General features: G+C 37.9%; 2 protein-coding genes across 3 annotated transcripts in view; both read left to right on the top strand.

The window, feature by feature from the left end:
* Nucleotides 1-18,165, top strand: part of LOC138004092 (uncharacterized) — an 888,878-nt gene that overhangs the window by 724,214 nt on the left and 146,499 nt on the right. The gene's annotated exons all lie outside the window — the stretch shown is intronic.
* The window catches only part of LOC138004147 (uncharacterized), a 16,356-nt gene continuing 1,155 nt past the window's right edge, over nucleotides 2,965-18,165 (top strand). The window contains exons 1-4 of one of the 2 annotated variants that reach the window (XR_011123738.1): nucleotides 2,965-3,890; nucleotides 4,704-4,777; nucleotides 15,614-15,716; nucleotides 16,723-18,165. The exon at nucleotides 16,723-18,165 is cut by the window's right edge and continues 1,155 nt beyond it. Coding sequence is in view for 1 of the 2 variants with exons in the window: in XM_068850580.1 (XP_068706681.1) it covers nucleotides 3,741-3,890; nucleotides 4,704-4,791; nucleotides 15,614-15,716; nucleotides 16,723-16,729 (348 nt within the window). In the remaining variant the exon portion in view is untranslated. Of the gene's footprint in view, nucleotides 3,891-4,703; nucleotides 4,792-15,613; nucleotides 15,717-16,722 lie in introns of both variants that reach the window. The other variant, XM_068850580.1, reaches the window with a different exon arrangement.

The following is an 18,165-nucleotide window of genomic DNA, read 5'->3' as shown; positions in this document are numbered from 1 at the left end:
CTGCGGCGTCAGATATTCTGATAAGTGTTTCAGAACCATCCTTACATCCCAAATGCTCTTGCATTTTGGTAAGGAAGGTTTAACAAACCGACATACCAAGGGATGTGTTCCAACTTGGCTGCCATCTGGTTACATAACAATTGAAGACAGTGTACTCCTTGCTGTATTGATGGCACTATATCCTATATTACAACCAAATAGTACCGCTAGAAAATTAATGCCTGCCTCTACAGAGGGATGAAAGGGATCAATGCCCCTTGCAGTGCAGTGGCGCTTCCACTTTTGAAGGTAAGTAGCATACTGCTTTCTAGTACCTGATCGCCATGCCTTCTCGATGACTGTGGTAGCTGTTGTTGAAAGGCTTTTGTGTTTGAGATATCCCCTGACAAATGACATAGAATCAATGTCAGCTTCTTGTGTAGCGGATGGTGCTCCTTTGGTTCACTGGGTAAAATAAGGGCATTCTGTCTTTGGGAAACTGAACTGGTGGCTGGATTAGCATCTGAACCTTTTTTGGCCACCATGGTTGGGTCGGCCATCTAGGCACTAGAAGAAGACCGGTTGCCCTTTCCTCTTGGATCTTCTGAAGTACTCTCCTTATTAAGCTAAATGGTGAGAAAGCATAGAATAAATATGGTTTCCATGACATATGGAATGCATTGATGGCAAATGCTTCCGGGTCTTCCCGGTATGCAACATGAGGTGTGAGCTGGAAATTTATTCTAGATGCAAAAAGGTCTATATTTGGGGTAACATTGAGTTGGTTGCAGGCACGTTTAAAAAACTCTTTGTTTAGACACCATTCTGTACATTCTGTATGTTGTGACTAATACACCATTCCCTTATGACCTTGGTGAGAGTACTAAGTTTGGGGGAGTGACATGTACCCATATTATTTAGCGTAGCTTCTGTGGTGGTATTATCCACCATAACTTTGACATGCTTATTACTAGTCAAAGTGCTAAATGATTTAAGAGCAAATAAAACTGCCAGCATCTTTAAGTAATTAAAGCGCTCCCTGGCCTCCTCCGCTGTCCAGAGGCCACCTGTTGACAAATCATTTGTTGCTGCGCCCCATCCCATTTTTGATGCATCCGATGTAATTGTAATGTCCACATCACCCTTGCTTATTGGGTTGTAAGCCGTCTCAATTGAGTCAGCCCACCATACAAGTTCGTCCCTACTTTGGGCTGATATTTCCATGGCTGCATCAAAATCTCCTTTGCTAATCTTTAGAGCTGTGGTCTTCTCATACTCCAGTGATCGGTAATGTAGGGGACCATAAGCTGACCCTGGGAAACTTGATACTATGTATCCAAGGCACTGAGCTACTTTCCTTATAGTTGGTTTCTTGCTCTGTAGCAAGTCTGTAGCTGCTTTTGTAAGCTTGGCAGCTTTTGCTGGTGTGCGCCTCACACACATGGACACCGAGTCAAAGACAAATCCTAAATACACCAATTTTTGGGTGGGGGTAAACACAGATTTATGTGGGTGTACCATAAAACCTAAAGTGTCTAAAATTGACTGTGTCAATAACATTCTGTGCACCATCATCCCAGTCTTGGCCAAATAGGCATTAATTAACGAATCTGCTGAGGAGATCAGCTTTCTCATTCCGCGACCTGGGGATCCACTGCGCTTCGAGGGAGATCCCATTTGAAAGACAGAAATAAAAAATGCTCATAGCAACTGACTGGAGGTGGACTTTGGAGCTCCCGACAGAAACTATCCTCGCAGCCCCCTGATTGTCCGTGAAAATCTTGACCTTCCTGTGCTTTAGTCGCTCCACGCAAGACAATAAAACATAATAAATGGCTTTTAACTCAGGTCTTCAGCAGTGAACATACCGCTGGCCGTCATGCCATCCAAGGAGGCCGAAAAACCACCGAAAGCGACCACAGGGTGAAATAAAGCGTTTCCGAAATTCGGAAAAATGACGGAAACACGATACATCAACTTTCCGTTATGTTTCCGCAGGGCGGATACAACGGGAAACTCGATAGAGAAAAACGATCATAATGTTTCGCGTTTCCGCAGCATTTCCGCTGACTGAAACGCGTACGGGTGTTTCATTCGTGTTTCCGCAAAACGGATTCGCTCAGAAAATCGAGATTTTTTTCCAAGGGGCTTTTCCTCTTTCGGCAAAATGAAACGGCGCCAGTTCAGCGTACATGTTTACTACTGAATTTGCGCTCTAAACAATACCTGGACAATTGTTTTGCATCATGCAAATACATCAATTTTTCATCAAAAGAAGCCTGGACAACCTCGGAAATTCTCGGGAAAGATAAATATATATACATGGTGCATACATACGGCCTGTTTTATAAATATCTTCCGAAAACGAAGGGAACCGAATGAAGGCTACGGTTGAAAAACTTCATACAGCATCATACATCTCACTTAATCACGGTATAGTTGGAAGCAAGGAAAGCGCTAAATATTAGGACAACCGATAAGTTTTATTAGTACTTACAGGATTACACCAGCCATGTTTGGAAGTCAGCCCAAAACCCCAAAACCTCTTAGGATCCGAAAACCTCTCTGTGGACCTACGAAAATTTAGCTTATCAAACGAGTTGATAAGGGAAAACGCTCTAAAGGTCAACGACGCAGCATCACAGTTTCTTAAGAACTTAAGCCTTAATTCCTTTCTTAATCAGGGGTTTACTTATTCTAAAAAAGTGATCTTGAAACACCCAAAATACGTCCAAGACTCGCAAAATTAAATTCGATTCAGAAATAACCTCACTGAGTTGAAAAATTTTGCTATCAAGCTTGTAAGTGAGAAAAAGCCTTTGAAGCAAGTCCACGTGACGCCTAGGGGTATATGATATGATAAAATTACTCCTATCTTCCTATTCGATGACCCTCAAATGTAAAGGGTCGCGTATACCGCTCGCGCAACGTTATTTTAAATCACGCGTTAAAACATCAACCCTACTTATGAAGGCTTAAGAATTAACCGAAACATTAGCCAAAACGTCCTAAAAAACCACCCACACGTATATATTACAAGTCAGTTACAAGCATTAACATTTTCAACAAGGTATAATATAGTTATACTTTATAGTGTCTCCTTGATCTTTGTTTTAAAAACCTTTGACATCGGAGACCCAGGGGCAGTTAGTCAAAACCGGACGAAGGAATCACTAGCATTATGAGGACTGGCAAAGGTCCGGCGTCCCGTCCTGGCTGGCTTCCCCACGGGTTACCGAGAATGAAATCATTTGTAATACTTGCAGCCTTCTACAAGCCTCGCAAATATCTATCCAAGTTTCAATTGAAATGCAAAGATACAGACGGAGTAATACTGGGCCGCAAAAAGATATATCGGAGTCAAATAAAGAGGACACACGATTATACATTGTACTGTCAGTGTTCTGATGCTTCCTATTTATGGCAATGAATCGCGAAATGAAAATGATACAATCTTCTCGAAACGCTATCTGAAGAACACCAATATTGCTTCGCTTAAACTGTAACTTCCACATTCACTCTTCGACATGAAGATCAGTTTATCGACCTTTGAAACCTTCTCCCATTTTGTCCTTACCGCGCATGATTGCCTCGTTTTTGAACCGAGGTCAATTATAATTGCGCGCCTTTTGAATCTTGCTATTTCGCTCTTTGGTCGTTCTCTTGAAGTCCTTCGGTTTCGGCAAAAGATAAATGGTTTCACGGGAAGGTTGCCCAAGTACTAGCAATGCTCAAGTACAGCAAAAGTGACCCCAAGTCCCATGGAAGCCGTTTTGAAAGAGCTGGCTGAACTGAGGTCCGTTAACCAAAAGCTTAACGATCGTTTGGACGCAATGTGCAAATCAAAAGCGAAGAAGAGTGTCTTCAGTTCCAAACAGCGCTCGTCGACGTCGGTTGATCCAAGTTGTTCCGTAAGTACTGAATTGTAGTTTGCTGCAATCTTATTGGTTTCAGTCTCGGTCAAATTAAGTGAACTCCAAAGAGTCCTTCGTTCAAAACTTGTTACTGCATGCGTTGTAATCAATATATGAGTTTTACCAAGAACGTTTATTGTTACATTATGATTACAGTACTGTACCGAGAAAAATCTTACCGAGTAAGAGTTACAGCGATTGTGAAATTAATGTATGTTCATAAGAATTGTGAACGAATATATCACCTTAGTGCTTTAGCGGCAAAGTTTATATGTTGAGGTTTAGAGCTACGTGTGTTCCTTTAAGCCAGTTTGTAGCATTTCTGCGAACAAGTACTTGTATGACTCTTTTTATTCTCCTACGCGTTTCGTGCGACAGAGGCTCACTTCATCAGGGATTTTTTATTCCCTGGCAAGGAAATAGCTCCATACTGAATATTAAGTTCATACGAAAGGATGTGTGATAAAAATGATGTTCAATGCAGGAGTAGCCTGCGAGCAAGCTCTCTTGGGGGGTGAGCCACCCACCCCGCAAGAGAGCTTGCTCCCAGGCTAATGCAGGAGATGCCACTTAGGAGAAACTAGATTTGCAAAATTTCCTGGGCGGCATTCTCACATTCCTCCCTCGAGGCTCGTGCCTTTGAAGCTAAAAAACACTCCCTATTTTCCTTCAAAAGTGGTTAGAATCTATGGGACTTGTGCACCTCTCATTCACTTAAAGGTATGGTGGACATTGTCCTGTGTCACTTAAAAAGACTGACATTTCGAGAAAGCCAACCATGGTGATTTTCTTTTTGCGTTTATATAAAAGGACGCTGTCAGAAAGACCTACAGAGAATTGAGGAAACAGAGGGAGGATTTTGCAGGCTTTCTGACAAGTGCCAGGTTGGTACATGTAGGTAAATAGATGCTCCCTTGTCTATGCTATACAAAATCACAAATACAGTAATCTTTCAGAAATAAACCGTGGTAGGAACCAATGTTCACCATCTTGCAGAAGCCGATGCAAACATGAATACTCATTTGTACCAATTTCTACCTCAACTATGTCACATACAGCTGTCCTGGACTATTGTTAGTGGAATTCTCTGCTGTCCAAAAATTAATGTTCGCTAAGATTTAACTAAGTTTAGAACCTTGGTATCCAAACTTTATCCTCTTTCTTTTTTGGTTTTTCTTTCCCTTTTTTTTTCGCCTGACCACTTCCGGATGATAATAATTATTCTTGTATGAGGAGTCAACTGTATTGGAAATTACTGTAATTAAATACACCTCTCTCTCTCATTGTGGTATATGTAGTCCCAAATTTCTTTGGGTGGGCTGTGCTAAAGCTGCATAATATATCTCCCAGACAACAAAATAACACTTTCGTCAATGCTGTACAATTTTCAATATCCATGAATTTATTCATTAGGGTCATGCAAATTGTACAAATATAGAGAGTTTCAAAGAGAGTTGTGACTTAACAATTGGCTTTCATTGACAAAAGTCAGGCTGCCCATCTCTGAGTGGGCTGTGCCAAAGCTGTTTATCCATCTTTGAGTGGACAAAATGGCACTTTTGTCAATGATGTCAAAATTTTATTTTAAAAGTATGATTTCATTGAGGTTAGGTTATGCCAATTACATTGTCAACTGAGTTTCCAAGAGAGGTTTGACTTAACAATAACTAACACTATTTCAAAGTAATTGGTACTCTTTCAAAGTAATTGGTACTATTTTATGTTATTCATTATTAGATGTTATTGCCCATTAGAACCAATCAGAGGTGATCATTTTTGAGGGTGCCAAGTCTGGCTAACATTATCCACTTTGTGCTCTGTTATATCCAATGAGAAACCTGTTAGTGAATAACAGGATAATAAGGAATAACCAAGATAGCATTATCCAGTAATATTAGCCGCATGAACCAATAACATTTCAGAAACAAAATAACTAAAATTCTTTTCAAAACCGAAATTAAATTTGTCGCAAAGAGGTAAGACATCCTCTGAGCGGCAGAGGCGTTATTCGCTGAGATCGTACAGAAACAGTGGCTGAACAAGCGTGTTGAAATTTTGGCGCGAATTTCAGGGAAAGTATAATCCGCTTTCTAGTTATGGACCAAGGAAACCTACTGAATGGAAATTTGGACAATGGATCGACTCACTGTCGGTTAGTCTCCGTTTTTCATTGGCTTTACAGGAATGTAGAATGGAAAAGCAGAATTTTACGTTGCCTTTCCCGTAATATGCAAGTGTGTGGAACAGTGTGTGACTGAATTAAGGACGGTGCCTACTATTGTTATTGCGCATACGTTCTGCGCATCTCCAGATACTCGGATTTCCTATCGCCGATGCTTACTAATACGGGGATATTTTTGCGCGGTTGAAAACTATCCGGAGAAAGTAGATTTTAGTAAGTACTATTGGTATCCAAAAAGGAAATTGGGGGTAACCATGCAGTTTTGAGAGATACTTAAGCTTCAATTTGAGAAAGAACGCCATACATTTCTTTGTATTTTGAAGCTTTTTGCAAATATTATTCATAAATTATCTTTAAAAAATGCGTGGTTACCCCCAATTTTCTTTTTGGATTTCAATAACACTTGTTAAGATCTACATTTCCTGCATAATCAGTCACCGGGGTAAAAATATCTTTAATTAGTAGGCACCGTCCTTAAGACGTTTTAATTTGAGCTTACTATCACCCGTATATTTTTATGCCGATAATCTTTATAGCTAAAGGGCCACATAAACATCGTTTTTGTGAAGTAAGTCGAGATTCGCAAAATTTTAACTTGGGCATCATTGATCAAAGACCATTGCCTAAACTCATTCACATGTGGCTCATCGATGATGACAAGCAAACATTCAAGAGTAATTGTTTATCGGTGATTCACGACAGATCCTTACCAGACATGTTGTTTTGATTGAAAACTCACCAGTTCTCATTGGTAGATACTTAGAATTGTTTCTTGAGACTGAATGTGATTTCATGCTCCCTAAAAACTGTTCTCAGGGCGAGAAAAACATTCTCAATTTACCGATAAATGTGCTAAAAACACGGACGATGGATTTTGGACGATGCCCATTTTAGGGTCAAAATTTGTTACGCAATCCATTAGGAAAAGACAGAGTCCATTTTGTGGCGCAACTTGGACTTATCTTTCCTTCTTTCTTCTTTTACATGTTATTCGCTAGAAAGGTAAAATGAAATACGTAGATACAAGGCTAAAAACTATAAAATAAAAGACGTTATTTTTTTATAGTTTTCCTTTTTCGTTTTTATAATTAACGTTTGCGCGCAAAACCATTTAATAGGTACGACTTGCGGTCAATTAAAAGGTTTCGCGTGAGCTTCCTTATCTCTCTGATTCGCTATACAGATGTCTAAGGTTAGAGGCTAACAAAATGTCGGTTATTCAGCATTATTCTGTTACGCATGGCGTATTAGAGAAAACAAAAATGAACAGTAAACATTGCGACTCTTCAGAGTGAGATAAAATGAAAGCGCTTTAAAAGTTCACTCGTCGAACCTAATTTTGTTTCGGCTTCTTTTTTTCTTTCGAGTCAGTGCTTTTCAGTGTTTTGATAGCATCTGCTATTGTCCATCAGGTTTATGTGAATGGTAAATTAAACATGATTGCTATTTTATCGAATAACAACGGCTTTAAATGTTTGTTTAACCAAGTTCATCTTATTCTCCATGTCTTTAAGTAAACTCAAGTTGTTTGTTTAAACGACCGGGTTGTATTCAATGATAATGTATTTCGTTTTGAAAAACTCGTAGGCCTTGGCAGTTCAATGCTCATTGACTCCAATACTGAGCGTAAAAACTTCATTATATTCATTCGATTTGAAAAGAATTTTAGTTATTTTGTTTCTGAAATGTTATTGGTTCATGCGGCTAATATTACTGGATAATGCTATCTTGGTTATTCCTTATTATCCTGTTATTCACTAACAGGTTTCTCATTGGATATAACAGAGCACAAAGTGGATAATGTTAGCCAGACTTGGCACCCTCAAAAATGATCACCTCTGATTGGTTCTAATGGGCAATAACATCTAATAATGAATAACATAAAATAGTACCAATTACTTTGAAAGAGTACCAATTACTTTGAAATAGTGTTAACTGGCTTTCATTGACAAAAGTCAGGCTGCCCATCTTGGAGTGGGCTGTGCCAAAGCTGTTTATCCATCTTTGAGTGGACAAAATGGCACTTTTATCAATGATGTCCAAATTTCATTTTGAACATTATGACTTTGTTGTGGTTAGGTTATAAAAAATGCAAATTATATTGCTCACTGAGTTTCAAAAAGAGTTGTGACTTAACAATAATTGGCTTTCATTGACAAAAGTCAGGCCGCCCATCTCTGAGTGGGCTGTGCCAAAGCTTTTTATCCATCTTTGAGTGGACAAAATGGCACTTTTGTCAATGATGTCAAAATTTTATTTTAAAAGTATGATTTCATTGAGGTTAGGTTATGCCAATTATATTGTGAACTGAGTTTCCAAGAGAGGTTTGACTTAACAATAACTGGCTTTCATTGACAAAAGTCAGGCTGCCCATCTTGGAGTGGGCTGTGCCAAAGCTGTTTATCCATCTTTGAGTGGACAAAATGGCACTTTTATCAATGATGTCCAAATTTCATTTTGTACATTATGATTTTGTTGTGGTTAGGTTGTAAAAAATGCAAATTATATTGCTCACTGAGTTTCAAAAAGAGTTGTGACTTAACAATAATTGGCTTTCATTGACAAAAGTCAGGCCGCCCATCTCTGAGTGGGCTGAACCAAAGCTTTTTATCCATCTTTGAGTGGACAAAATGGCACTTTTGTCAATGATGTCAAAATTTTATTTTAAAAGTATGATTTCATTGAGGTTAGGTTATGCCAATTACATTGTGAACTGAGTTTCCAAGAGAGGTTTGACTTAACAATAACTGGCTTTCATTGACAAAAGTCAGGCTGCCCATCTTGGAGTGGGCTGTGCCAAAGCTGTTTATCCATCTTTGAGTGGACAAAATGGCACTTTTATCAATGATGTCCAAATTTCATTTTGAACATTATGACTTTGTTGTGGTTAGGTTATAAAAAATGCAAATTATATTGCTCACTGAGTTTCCAAGAGAGATTTGACTTAACAATAACTGGCTTTCATTGACAAAAGTCAGGCCGCCCATCTCTGAGTGGGCTGTGCCAAAGCTTTTTATCCATCTTTGAGTGGACAAAATGGCACTTTTGTCAATGATGTCAAAATTTTATTTTAAAAGTATGATTTCATTGAGGTTATGTTATGCCAATTATATTGTGAACTGAGTTTCCAAGAGAGGTTTGACTTAACAATAACTGGCTTTCATTGACAAAAGTCAGGCTGCCCATCTTGGAGTGGGCTGTGCCAAAGCTGTTTATTCATCTTTGAGTGGACAAAATGGCACTTTTATCAATGATGTCCAAATTTCATTTTGTACATTATGATTTTGTTGTGGTTAGGTTGTAAAAAATGCAAATTATATTGCTCACTGAGTTTCAAAAAGAGTTGTGACTTAACAATAATTGGCCTTCATTGACAAAAGTCAGGCCGCCCATCTCTGAGTGGGCTGAGCCAAAGCTTTTTATCCATCTTTGAGTGGACAAAATGGCACTTTTGTCAATGATGTCAAAATTTTATTTTAAAAGTATGATTTCATTGAGGTTAGGTTATGCCAATTATATTGTCAACTGAGTTCCCAAGAGAGATTTGACTTAACAATAATTGGCTTTCATTGACAAAAGTCAGGTCGCCCATCTCTGAGTGGGCTGAGCCAAAGCTTTTTATCCATCTTTGAGTGGACAAAATGGCACTTTTGTCAATGATGTCAAAATTTTATTTTAAAAGTATGATTTCATTGAGGTTAGGTTATGCCAATTATATTGTCAACTGAGTTCCCAAGAGAGGTTTGACTTAACAATAATTGGCTTTCATTCACAAAAGTCAGGCCGCCCGTCTCTGAGTGGGCTGTGCCAAAGCTGTTTATCCATCTTTGAGTGGACAAAATGGCACTTTTGTCAATGATGTCAAAATTTTATTTTAAAAGTATGATTTCATTGAGGTTAGGTTATGCCAATTACATGTATATTGTCAACTGAGTTTCTAAGAGAGGTTTGACTTAACAATAACTGGCTTTCATTGACAAAAGTCAGGCTGTCCATCTTGGAGTGGGCTGTGCCAAAGCTTTTTATCCATCTTTGAGTGGAGAAAATGGCACTTTTATCAATGATGTCCAAATTTCATTTTGAACATTATGATTTTGTTGTGGTTAGGTTATAAAAAATGCAAATTATATTGCTCACTGAGTTTCAAAAAGAGTTGTGACTTAACAATAATTGGCTTTCATTGACAAAAGTCAGGCTGCCCATCTTGGAGTGGGCTGTGCCAAAGCTGTTTATCCATCTTTGAGTGGACAAAATGGCACTTTTGTCAATGATGTTAAAATTTTATTTTAAAAGGATGATTTCATTAAGGTTAGGTTATGCCAATTATATTGTCAACTGAGTTTCCAAGAGAGGTTTGACTTAACAATAATTGGCTTTCATTGACAAAAGTCAGGCTGCCCATCTCTGAGTGGGCTGTGCCAAAGCTGTTTATCCATCTTTGAGTGGACAAAATGGCACTTTTGTCAATGATGTCCAAATTTCATTTGGAGATATGATTTCTTTGAGGTTGGCTTATGCAAATTATATTGCTCACTGAGTTTCAAAGAGAGTTGAGACTTGACAATAATTGGCTTTCATTGACAAAAGTCAGGCTGCCCATCTCTGAGTGGGCTGTTCCAAAGCTGTTTATTTATCTTTGAGTGGACAAAATGGCACTTTTGTCAATGATGTCAAAATTTTATTTTAAAAGTATGATTTCATTGAGGTTGGGTTATGCAAATTATGTTGCTCACTGAGTTTCAAAGAGAGTTGAGACTTGACAATAATTGGCTTTCATTGACAAAAGTCAGGCTGCTCATCTCTGAGTGGGCTGTGCCAAAGCTGTTTATCCATCTTTGAGTGGACAAAATGGCACTTTTGTCAATGATGTCAAAATTTTATTTTAAAAGTATGATTTCATTGAGGTTAGGTTATGCCAATTATATTGTGAACTGAGTTTCCAAGAGTGGTTTGACTTAACAATAACTGGCTTTCATTGACAAAAGTCAGGCTGCCCATCTTGGAGTGGGCTGTGCCAAAGCTGTTTATCCATCTTTGAGTGGACAAAATGGCACTTTTATCAATGATGTCCAAATTTCATTTTGTACATTATGATTTTGTTGTGGTTAGGTTGTAAAAAATGCAAATTATATTGCTCACTGAGTTTCAAAAAGAGTTGTGACTTAACAATAATTGGCTTTCATTGACAAAAGTCAGGCCGCCCATCTCTGAGTGGGCTGAAATAAAGCTTTTTATCCATCTTTGAGTGGACAAAATGGCACTTTTGTCAATGATGTCAAAATTTTATTTTAAAAGTATGATTTCATTGAGGTTAGGTTATGCCAATTACATTGTGAACTGAGTTTCCAAGAGAGGTTTGACTTAACAATAACTGGCTTTCATTGACAAAAGTCAGGCTGCCCATCTTGGAGTGGGCTGTGCCAAAGCTGTTTATCCATCTTTGAGTGGACAAAATGGCACTTTTATCAATGATGTCCAAATTTCATTTTGAACATTATGACTTTGTTGTGGTTAGGTTATAAAAAATGCAAATTATATTGCTCACTGAGTTTCCAAGAGAGATTTGACTTAACAATAACTGGCTTTCATTGACAAAAGTCAGGCCGCCCATCTCTGAGTGGGCTGTGCCAAAGCTTTTTATCCATCTTTGAGTGGACAAAATGGCACTTTTGTCAATGATGTCAAAATTTTATTTTAAAAGTATGATTTCATTGAGGTTATGTTATGCCAATTATATTGTGAACTGAGTTTCCAAGAGAGGTTTGACTTAACAATAACTGGCTTTCATTGACAAAAGTCAGGCTGCCCATCTTGGAGTGGGCTGTGCCAAAGCTGTTTATTCATCTTTGAGTGGACAAAATGGCACTTTTATCAATGATGTCCAAATTTCATTTTGTACATTATGATTTTGTTGTGGTTAGGTTGTAAAAAATGCAAATTATATTGCTCACTGAGTTTCAAAAAGAGTTGTGACTTAACAATAATTGGCCTTCATTGACAAAAGTCAAGCCGCCCATCTCTGAGTGGGCTGAGCCAAAGCTTTTTATCCATCTTTGAGTGGACAAAATGGCACTTTTGTCAATGATGTCAAAATTTTATTTTAAAAGTATGATTTCATTGAGGTTAGGTTATGCCAATTATATTGTCAACTGAGTTCCCAAGAGAGATTTGACTTAACAATAATTGGCTTTCATTGACAAAAGTCAGGTCGCCCATCTCTGAGTGGGCTAAGCCAAAGCTTTTTATCCATCTTTGAGTGGACAAAATGGCACTTTTGTCAATGATGTCAAAATTTTATTTTAAAAGTATGATTTCATTGAGGTTAGGTTATGCCAATTATATTGTCAACTGAGTTCCCAAGAGAGGTTTGACTTAACAATAATTGGCTTTCATTCACAAAAGTCAGGCCGCCCGTCTCTGAGTGGGCTGTGCCAAAGCTTTTTATCCATCTTTGAGTGGACAAAATGGCACTTTTGTCAATGATGTCAAAATTTTATTTTAAAAGTATGATTTCATTGAGGTTAGGTTATGCCAATTACATGTATATTGTCAACTGAGTTTCCAAGAGAGGTTTGACTTAACAATAACTGGCTTTCATTGACAAAAGTCAGGCTGTCCATCTTGGAGTGGGCTGTGCCAAAGCTTTTTATCCATCTTTGAGTGGACAAAATGGCACTTTTATCAATGCGATGTCCAAATTTCATTTTGAACATTATGATTTTGTTGTGGTTAGGTTATAAAAAATGCAAATTATATTGCTCACTGAGTTTCAAAAAGAGTTGTGACTTAACAATAATTGGCTTTCATTGACAAAAGTCAGGCTGCCCATCTTGGAGTGGGCTGTGCCAAAGCTGTTTATCCATCTTTGAGTGGACAAAATGGCACTTTTGTCAATGATGTTAAAATTTTATTTTAAAAGGATGATTTCATTAAGGTTAGGTTATGCCAATTATATTGTCAACTGAGTTTCCAAGAGAGGTTTGACTTAACAATAATTGGCTTTCATTGACAAAAGTCAGGCTGCCCATCTCTGAGTGGGCTGTGCCAAAGCTGTTTATCCATCTTTGAGTGGACAAAATGGCACTTTTGTCAATGATGTCCAAATTTCATTTGGAGATATGATTTCTTTGAGGTTGGCTTATGCAAATTATATTGCTCACTGAGTTTCAAAGAGAGTTGAGACTTGACAATAATTGGCTTTCATTGACAAAAGTCAGGCTGCCCATCTCTGAGTGGGCTGTTCCAAAGCTGTTTATTTATCTTTGAGTGGACAAAATGGCACTTTTGTCAATGATGTCAAAATTTTATTTTAAAAGTATGATTTCATTGAGGTTGGGTTATGCAAATTATGTTGCTCACTGAGTTTCAAAGAGAGTTGAGACTTGACAATAATTGGCTTTCATTGACAAAAGTCAGGCTGCTCATCTCTGAGTGGGCTGTGCCAAAGCTGTTTATCCATCTTTGAGTGGACAAAATGGCACTTTTGTCAATGATGTCAAAATTTTATTTTAAAAGTATGATTTCATTGAGGTTAGGTTATGCCAATTATATTGTCGACTGAGTTTCCAAGAGAGGTTTGACTTAACAATAATTGGCTTTCATTGACAAAAGTCAGGCCGCCCATCTCTGAACGGGCTGTGCCAAAGCTGTTTATCCATCTTTGAGTGGACAAAATGGCACTTTTGTCAATGATGTCAAAATTTTATTTTAAAAGTATGATTTCATTGAGGTTAGGTTATGCCAATTATATTGTCAACTGAGTTCCCAAGAAAGGTTTGACTTAACAATAATTGGCTTTCATTGACAAAAGTCAGGCCGCCCATGTCTGAGGGGGCTGTGCCAAAGCTTTTTATCCATCTTTGAGTGGACAAAATGGCACTTTTGTCAATGATGTCAAAATTTTATTTTAAAAGTATGATTTCATTGAGGTTAGGTTATGGCAATTGCATTGTATATTGTCAACTGAGTTCCCAAGAGAGGTTTGACTTAACAATAATTGGCTTTCATTGACAAAAGTCAGGCTGCCCATCTTGGAGTGGGCTGTGCCAAAGCTGTTTATCCATCTTTGAGTGGACAAAATGGCACTTTTATCAATGATGTCCAAATTTCATTTTGAACATTATGATTTTGTTGTGGTTAGGTTATAAAAAATGCAAATTATATTGCTCACTGAGTTTCAAAAAGAGTTGTGACTTAACAATAATTGGCTTTCATTGACAAAAGTCAGGCTGCCCATCTCTGAGTGGGCTGTGCGAAAGCTGTTTATCCATCTTTGACTGGACAAAATGGCACTTTTGTCAATGATGTCAAAATTTTATTTTAAAAGGATGATTTCATTGAGGTTAGGTTATGCCAATTATATTGTCAACTGAGTTTCCAAGAGAGGTTTGACTTAACAATAATTGGCTTTCATTGACAAAAGTCAGGCTGCCCATCTCTGAGTGGGCTGTGCCAAAGCTGTTTATCCATCTTTGAGTGGACAAAATGGCACTTTTGTCAATGATGTCCAAATTTCATTTGGAGATATGATTCCTTTGAGGTTGGGTTATGCAAATTATATTGCTCACTGAGTTTCAAAGAGAGTTGAGACTTGACAATAATTGGCTTTCATTGACAAAAGTCAGGCTGCCCATCTCTGAGTGGGCTGTGCCAAAGCTGTTTATCCATCTTTGACTGGACAAAATGGCACTTTTGTCAATGATGTCAAAATTTTATTTTAAAAGTATGATTTCATTGAGGTTAGGTTATGCCAATTATATTGTCGACTGAGTTTCCAAGAGAGGTTTGACTTAACAATAATTGGCTTTTATTGACAAAAGTCAGGCTGCCCATCTCTTGAGTGGGCTGTGCCAAAGCTGTTTATCCATCTTTGAGTGGACAAAATGGCACTTTTGTGAATGATGTCCAAATTTCATTTTGAACATTATGACTTTGTTGTGGTTAGGTTATAAAAAATGCAAATTATATTGCTCACTGAGTTTCCAAGAGAGTTGTGGCTTAACAATAATTGGCTTTCATTGACAAAAGTCAGGCTGCCCATCTCTGAGTGGGCTGTGCCAAAGCTTTTTATTCATCTTTGAGTGGACAAAGTGGCTGCACTTTTGTCAATGATGTCAAAATTTTATTTTGAAAGCATGATGTTACATTGTTGAGATTATGCAATTTAAGGTTTTATCTGCTACTGAATTTCAAAGAGAGTTGTGACTTTACAATTGGCTTTCATTGACAGAGTTAGAGTAGTGCAAGAGCTGTTAATCCCTCTTTGAGAGTTAAAATAGCAATTTGGTCAATTGTGTTAAAATATCATTTTGAAAATATGATTTCATGACCTTGGTTAAAGATAATGATTCTCTACTTCTAGCAAGCATAATTACATCTTACAAAGCATGTTACACTGTACATGTACTTCATATCCAAATGGTACTTCCAATGATTACACCCTCTAGCTAAGAGATGCCACCTAGGTGGAAATTACCTTTCCTGCATGTTCATTTTAATTTTAATCATTTGATTTGCTTTGTCTTAATTAACCCTTGAGATATGACCATGAAGGGAACAAGAAGATTGAGGAAATTATTGTCAAAGAAATCAGAGGAAATTAATTTTTGGAAAGGAAAAATGGGTCAAGGCAGAGATAAAAGGTACAGTTCATATTAACACATTGCATTTTTGTGCAGTACCTCTCCAGGGTATTGTAAATCCTATGTCAGTCAGGTATAACAAAACAGAAGGCAATAGTCTGTCAAACTGCCCTTCCTTAGAATACAAAAGAGCACATGAATTGCGAGTAAAACCACCTCTTCACACCAATTATTGCTTCCATTCTTTTGGCAATGTAAAAAGGATGTTATTTTCTTATCTTCCCCTTCCCCACTGTTACATCTCTTAGAAGTCATGGTACAAATTGTATCATGGTTCTGTACCTTTTTTTGACAATGGTGTGTGCCATGTACATGTAGAATAATTGGTGTTGGCAAATCAGTTGATGTAATTTCTATTGATAGCAACAAGGGCAAGATAGTGTGTCCGTGATTGAAATAATGATCATGAGAAGATAAATGGCTTGCACAGATATGTCCAGGATTTACCCAGGATTGATATGTCCAGGATTGATTAATTAGATGCACACCGATTTCATTAAACCTCATGAAGCGTCTCCTTGGTCTTCGCCGCAACTTCAACACCACTCAAGTCTAAGACTACAGACAATTAACATCATAAAGTGTCCCCTATACACAGCAGTAGTTACCCTAACCTTAAAATGACGCTAACCCTAACTTTTATCTTAAAAAGATAGAAAATGCGTATACTTAACGGGAAATTTCGTGCTGGAAGTCAAAATTCGACGAGCATTTCATTAGGGTCAATTCTGGATGGTGCATGGCAAAGGTGGTCTTTAATTGCTTTGGTCTTGCATCGGTGACAAAGAGTAAAATAATGGAAATGCACTATCCTTTTATACAAAATGTATATAAGTATCTTATAGTCAATTGTCCATCGCATGGTAGTGCAACCAATCCCTTCTATGGTATTTTAAGACAGGTTGTTCATGCTACTCTTTTTTTTTTTCTGTTCATGTTGTATACAGTAAGAAAATGATTTTGTTCAAGTGTTTCATCTGATAGTTATCTATTGTTGGGTTTTTAGAAATTGAATTATTGACTAGAAATTGTGCAAAAAGCAGCACTCTCCACACAGGACAAGGACAGAGCAAGAGATTTGCTAAAACTAGACAATGCTGTCGAGTTTATGTCATCAGAGGAGAGTGATGAAGATGGAGGACAAACAAGTGGACCCTCTGCAAGGGATGTGAAACCGCTACAGTGGGAAAGGAGCAAATTATGCAATATTAAAGCAGTCTTGGATGCCACTTACAAGGCTCGTATGAGCAAGAGGCAACAAAGAACGGCAGCAAAAGTCACAAGAGTGGCTGGTCAAAATATGTCAAGCAGACCTCTGCCACAAACCTACCCTTTCTGGGCTGGGAGATTGACCCAGAGTTAAAAGTCTCCTTAGTTATTATTTATTTTCTTTTTTTCATTTCATTGTACTTTTAACTCTGCAACACACTGTATTTTTTTTCAACTCAAATATCTGCTGGCACATTGAAGCAGAGTAAGGGCAAGGTATGCAACAGTGTTTGTAATGGTTGCTATGCTGCAGCACAGTAACTTTAGTGTGGTTCAAACGTGGTTTAGCGTGCTAGCCATAGATGCAAGAAGAATAGGTTTTTCCAGTTTTACAGTTCACTGTACAGATGTCAACTCAGCAGCATTTTTTCTGTACTTTAGACCATTTCTTATGATTGTAATATTTGGTTTCAATCAATTGACGTCAAGTCTGGCAAGAAGGGGACATTTGCAGGAAGGCATCATTTGACTAGAATTACCACAATTAATTCTGTTTTTCCTAACTTATTCAAGTTTCAAATTTCTAATGGGGTTAAAACAACAATAGTGCTAATTACCAGGAGGAAAGCAAAGTCAGAATGATTCTGATACCGTGACTCGTATTCAAATATTATGATGTCATCGTGTAAATATCCCTTAAAGTTAAGGGAGCTGAGCCTTTGTTTGATTCATATGTCCAGATGAATATCTTCAGTACGCAATTTGGGCACCTGGTTCGATTCTCATCTGGACATGTCGACTCATGTGACTAAGGCTTGCGCTAGCGCGTTTTACTATCTATACAACATCCGGCACATTAGGAAGTATCTGTCTCGTGAGTCCACCGAGAGGCTTGTTCACGCGTTCATCACAAGCAGGCTTGATTACTGTAATGGTTTATTGTACGGTGCTCCTGAGTATCAAATTAAGAAACTTCAAAGAGTCATGAATGCCAGTGCTCGATTAGTTTACCGCGCACCTAGATATTGTCACATTACTCCTTTACTAAGAGAACTCCACTGGTTACCAGTGCGCTTGCGCGTAGATTTTAAGATTCTTCTTGTTACATTTAAGATACTTCACGGTGTTGCGCCTAGCTATCTTGAGGATCTAGTCTCTGTCTTACCGGCTTCACATTACCAACTACGCCGTAACAATAATGGTATATTGTTAGAAAGACCTCAGCTAAGAACGAAGAAGA

This window comes from Montipora foliosa, chromosome 5, assembly GCF_036669935.1.
Source record: "Montipora foliosa isolate CH-2021 chromosome 5, ASM3666993v2, whole genome shotgun sequence".
NCBI lineage: Eukaryota > Metazoa > Cnidaria > Anthozoa > Scleractinia > Acroporidae > Montipora > Montipora foliosa.
This window is presented reverse-complemented; position numbering and strand designations above follow the sequence as displayed.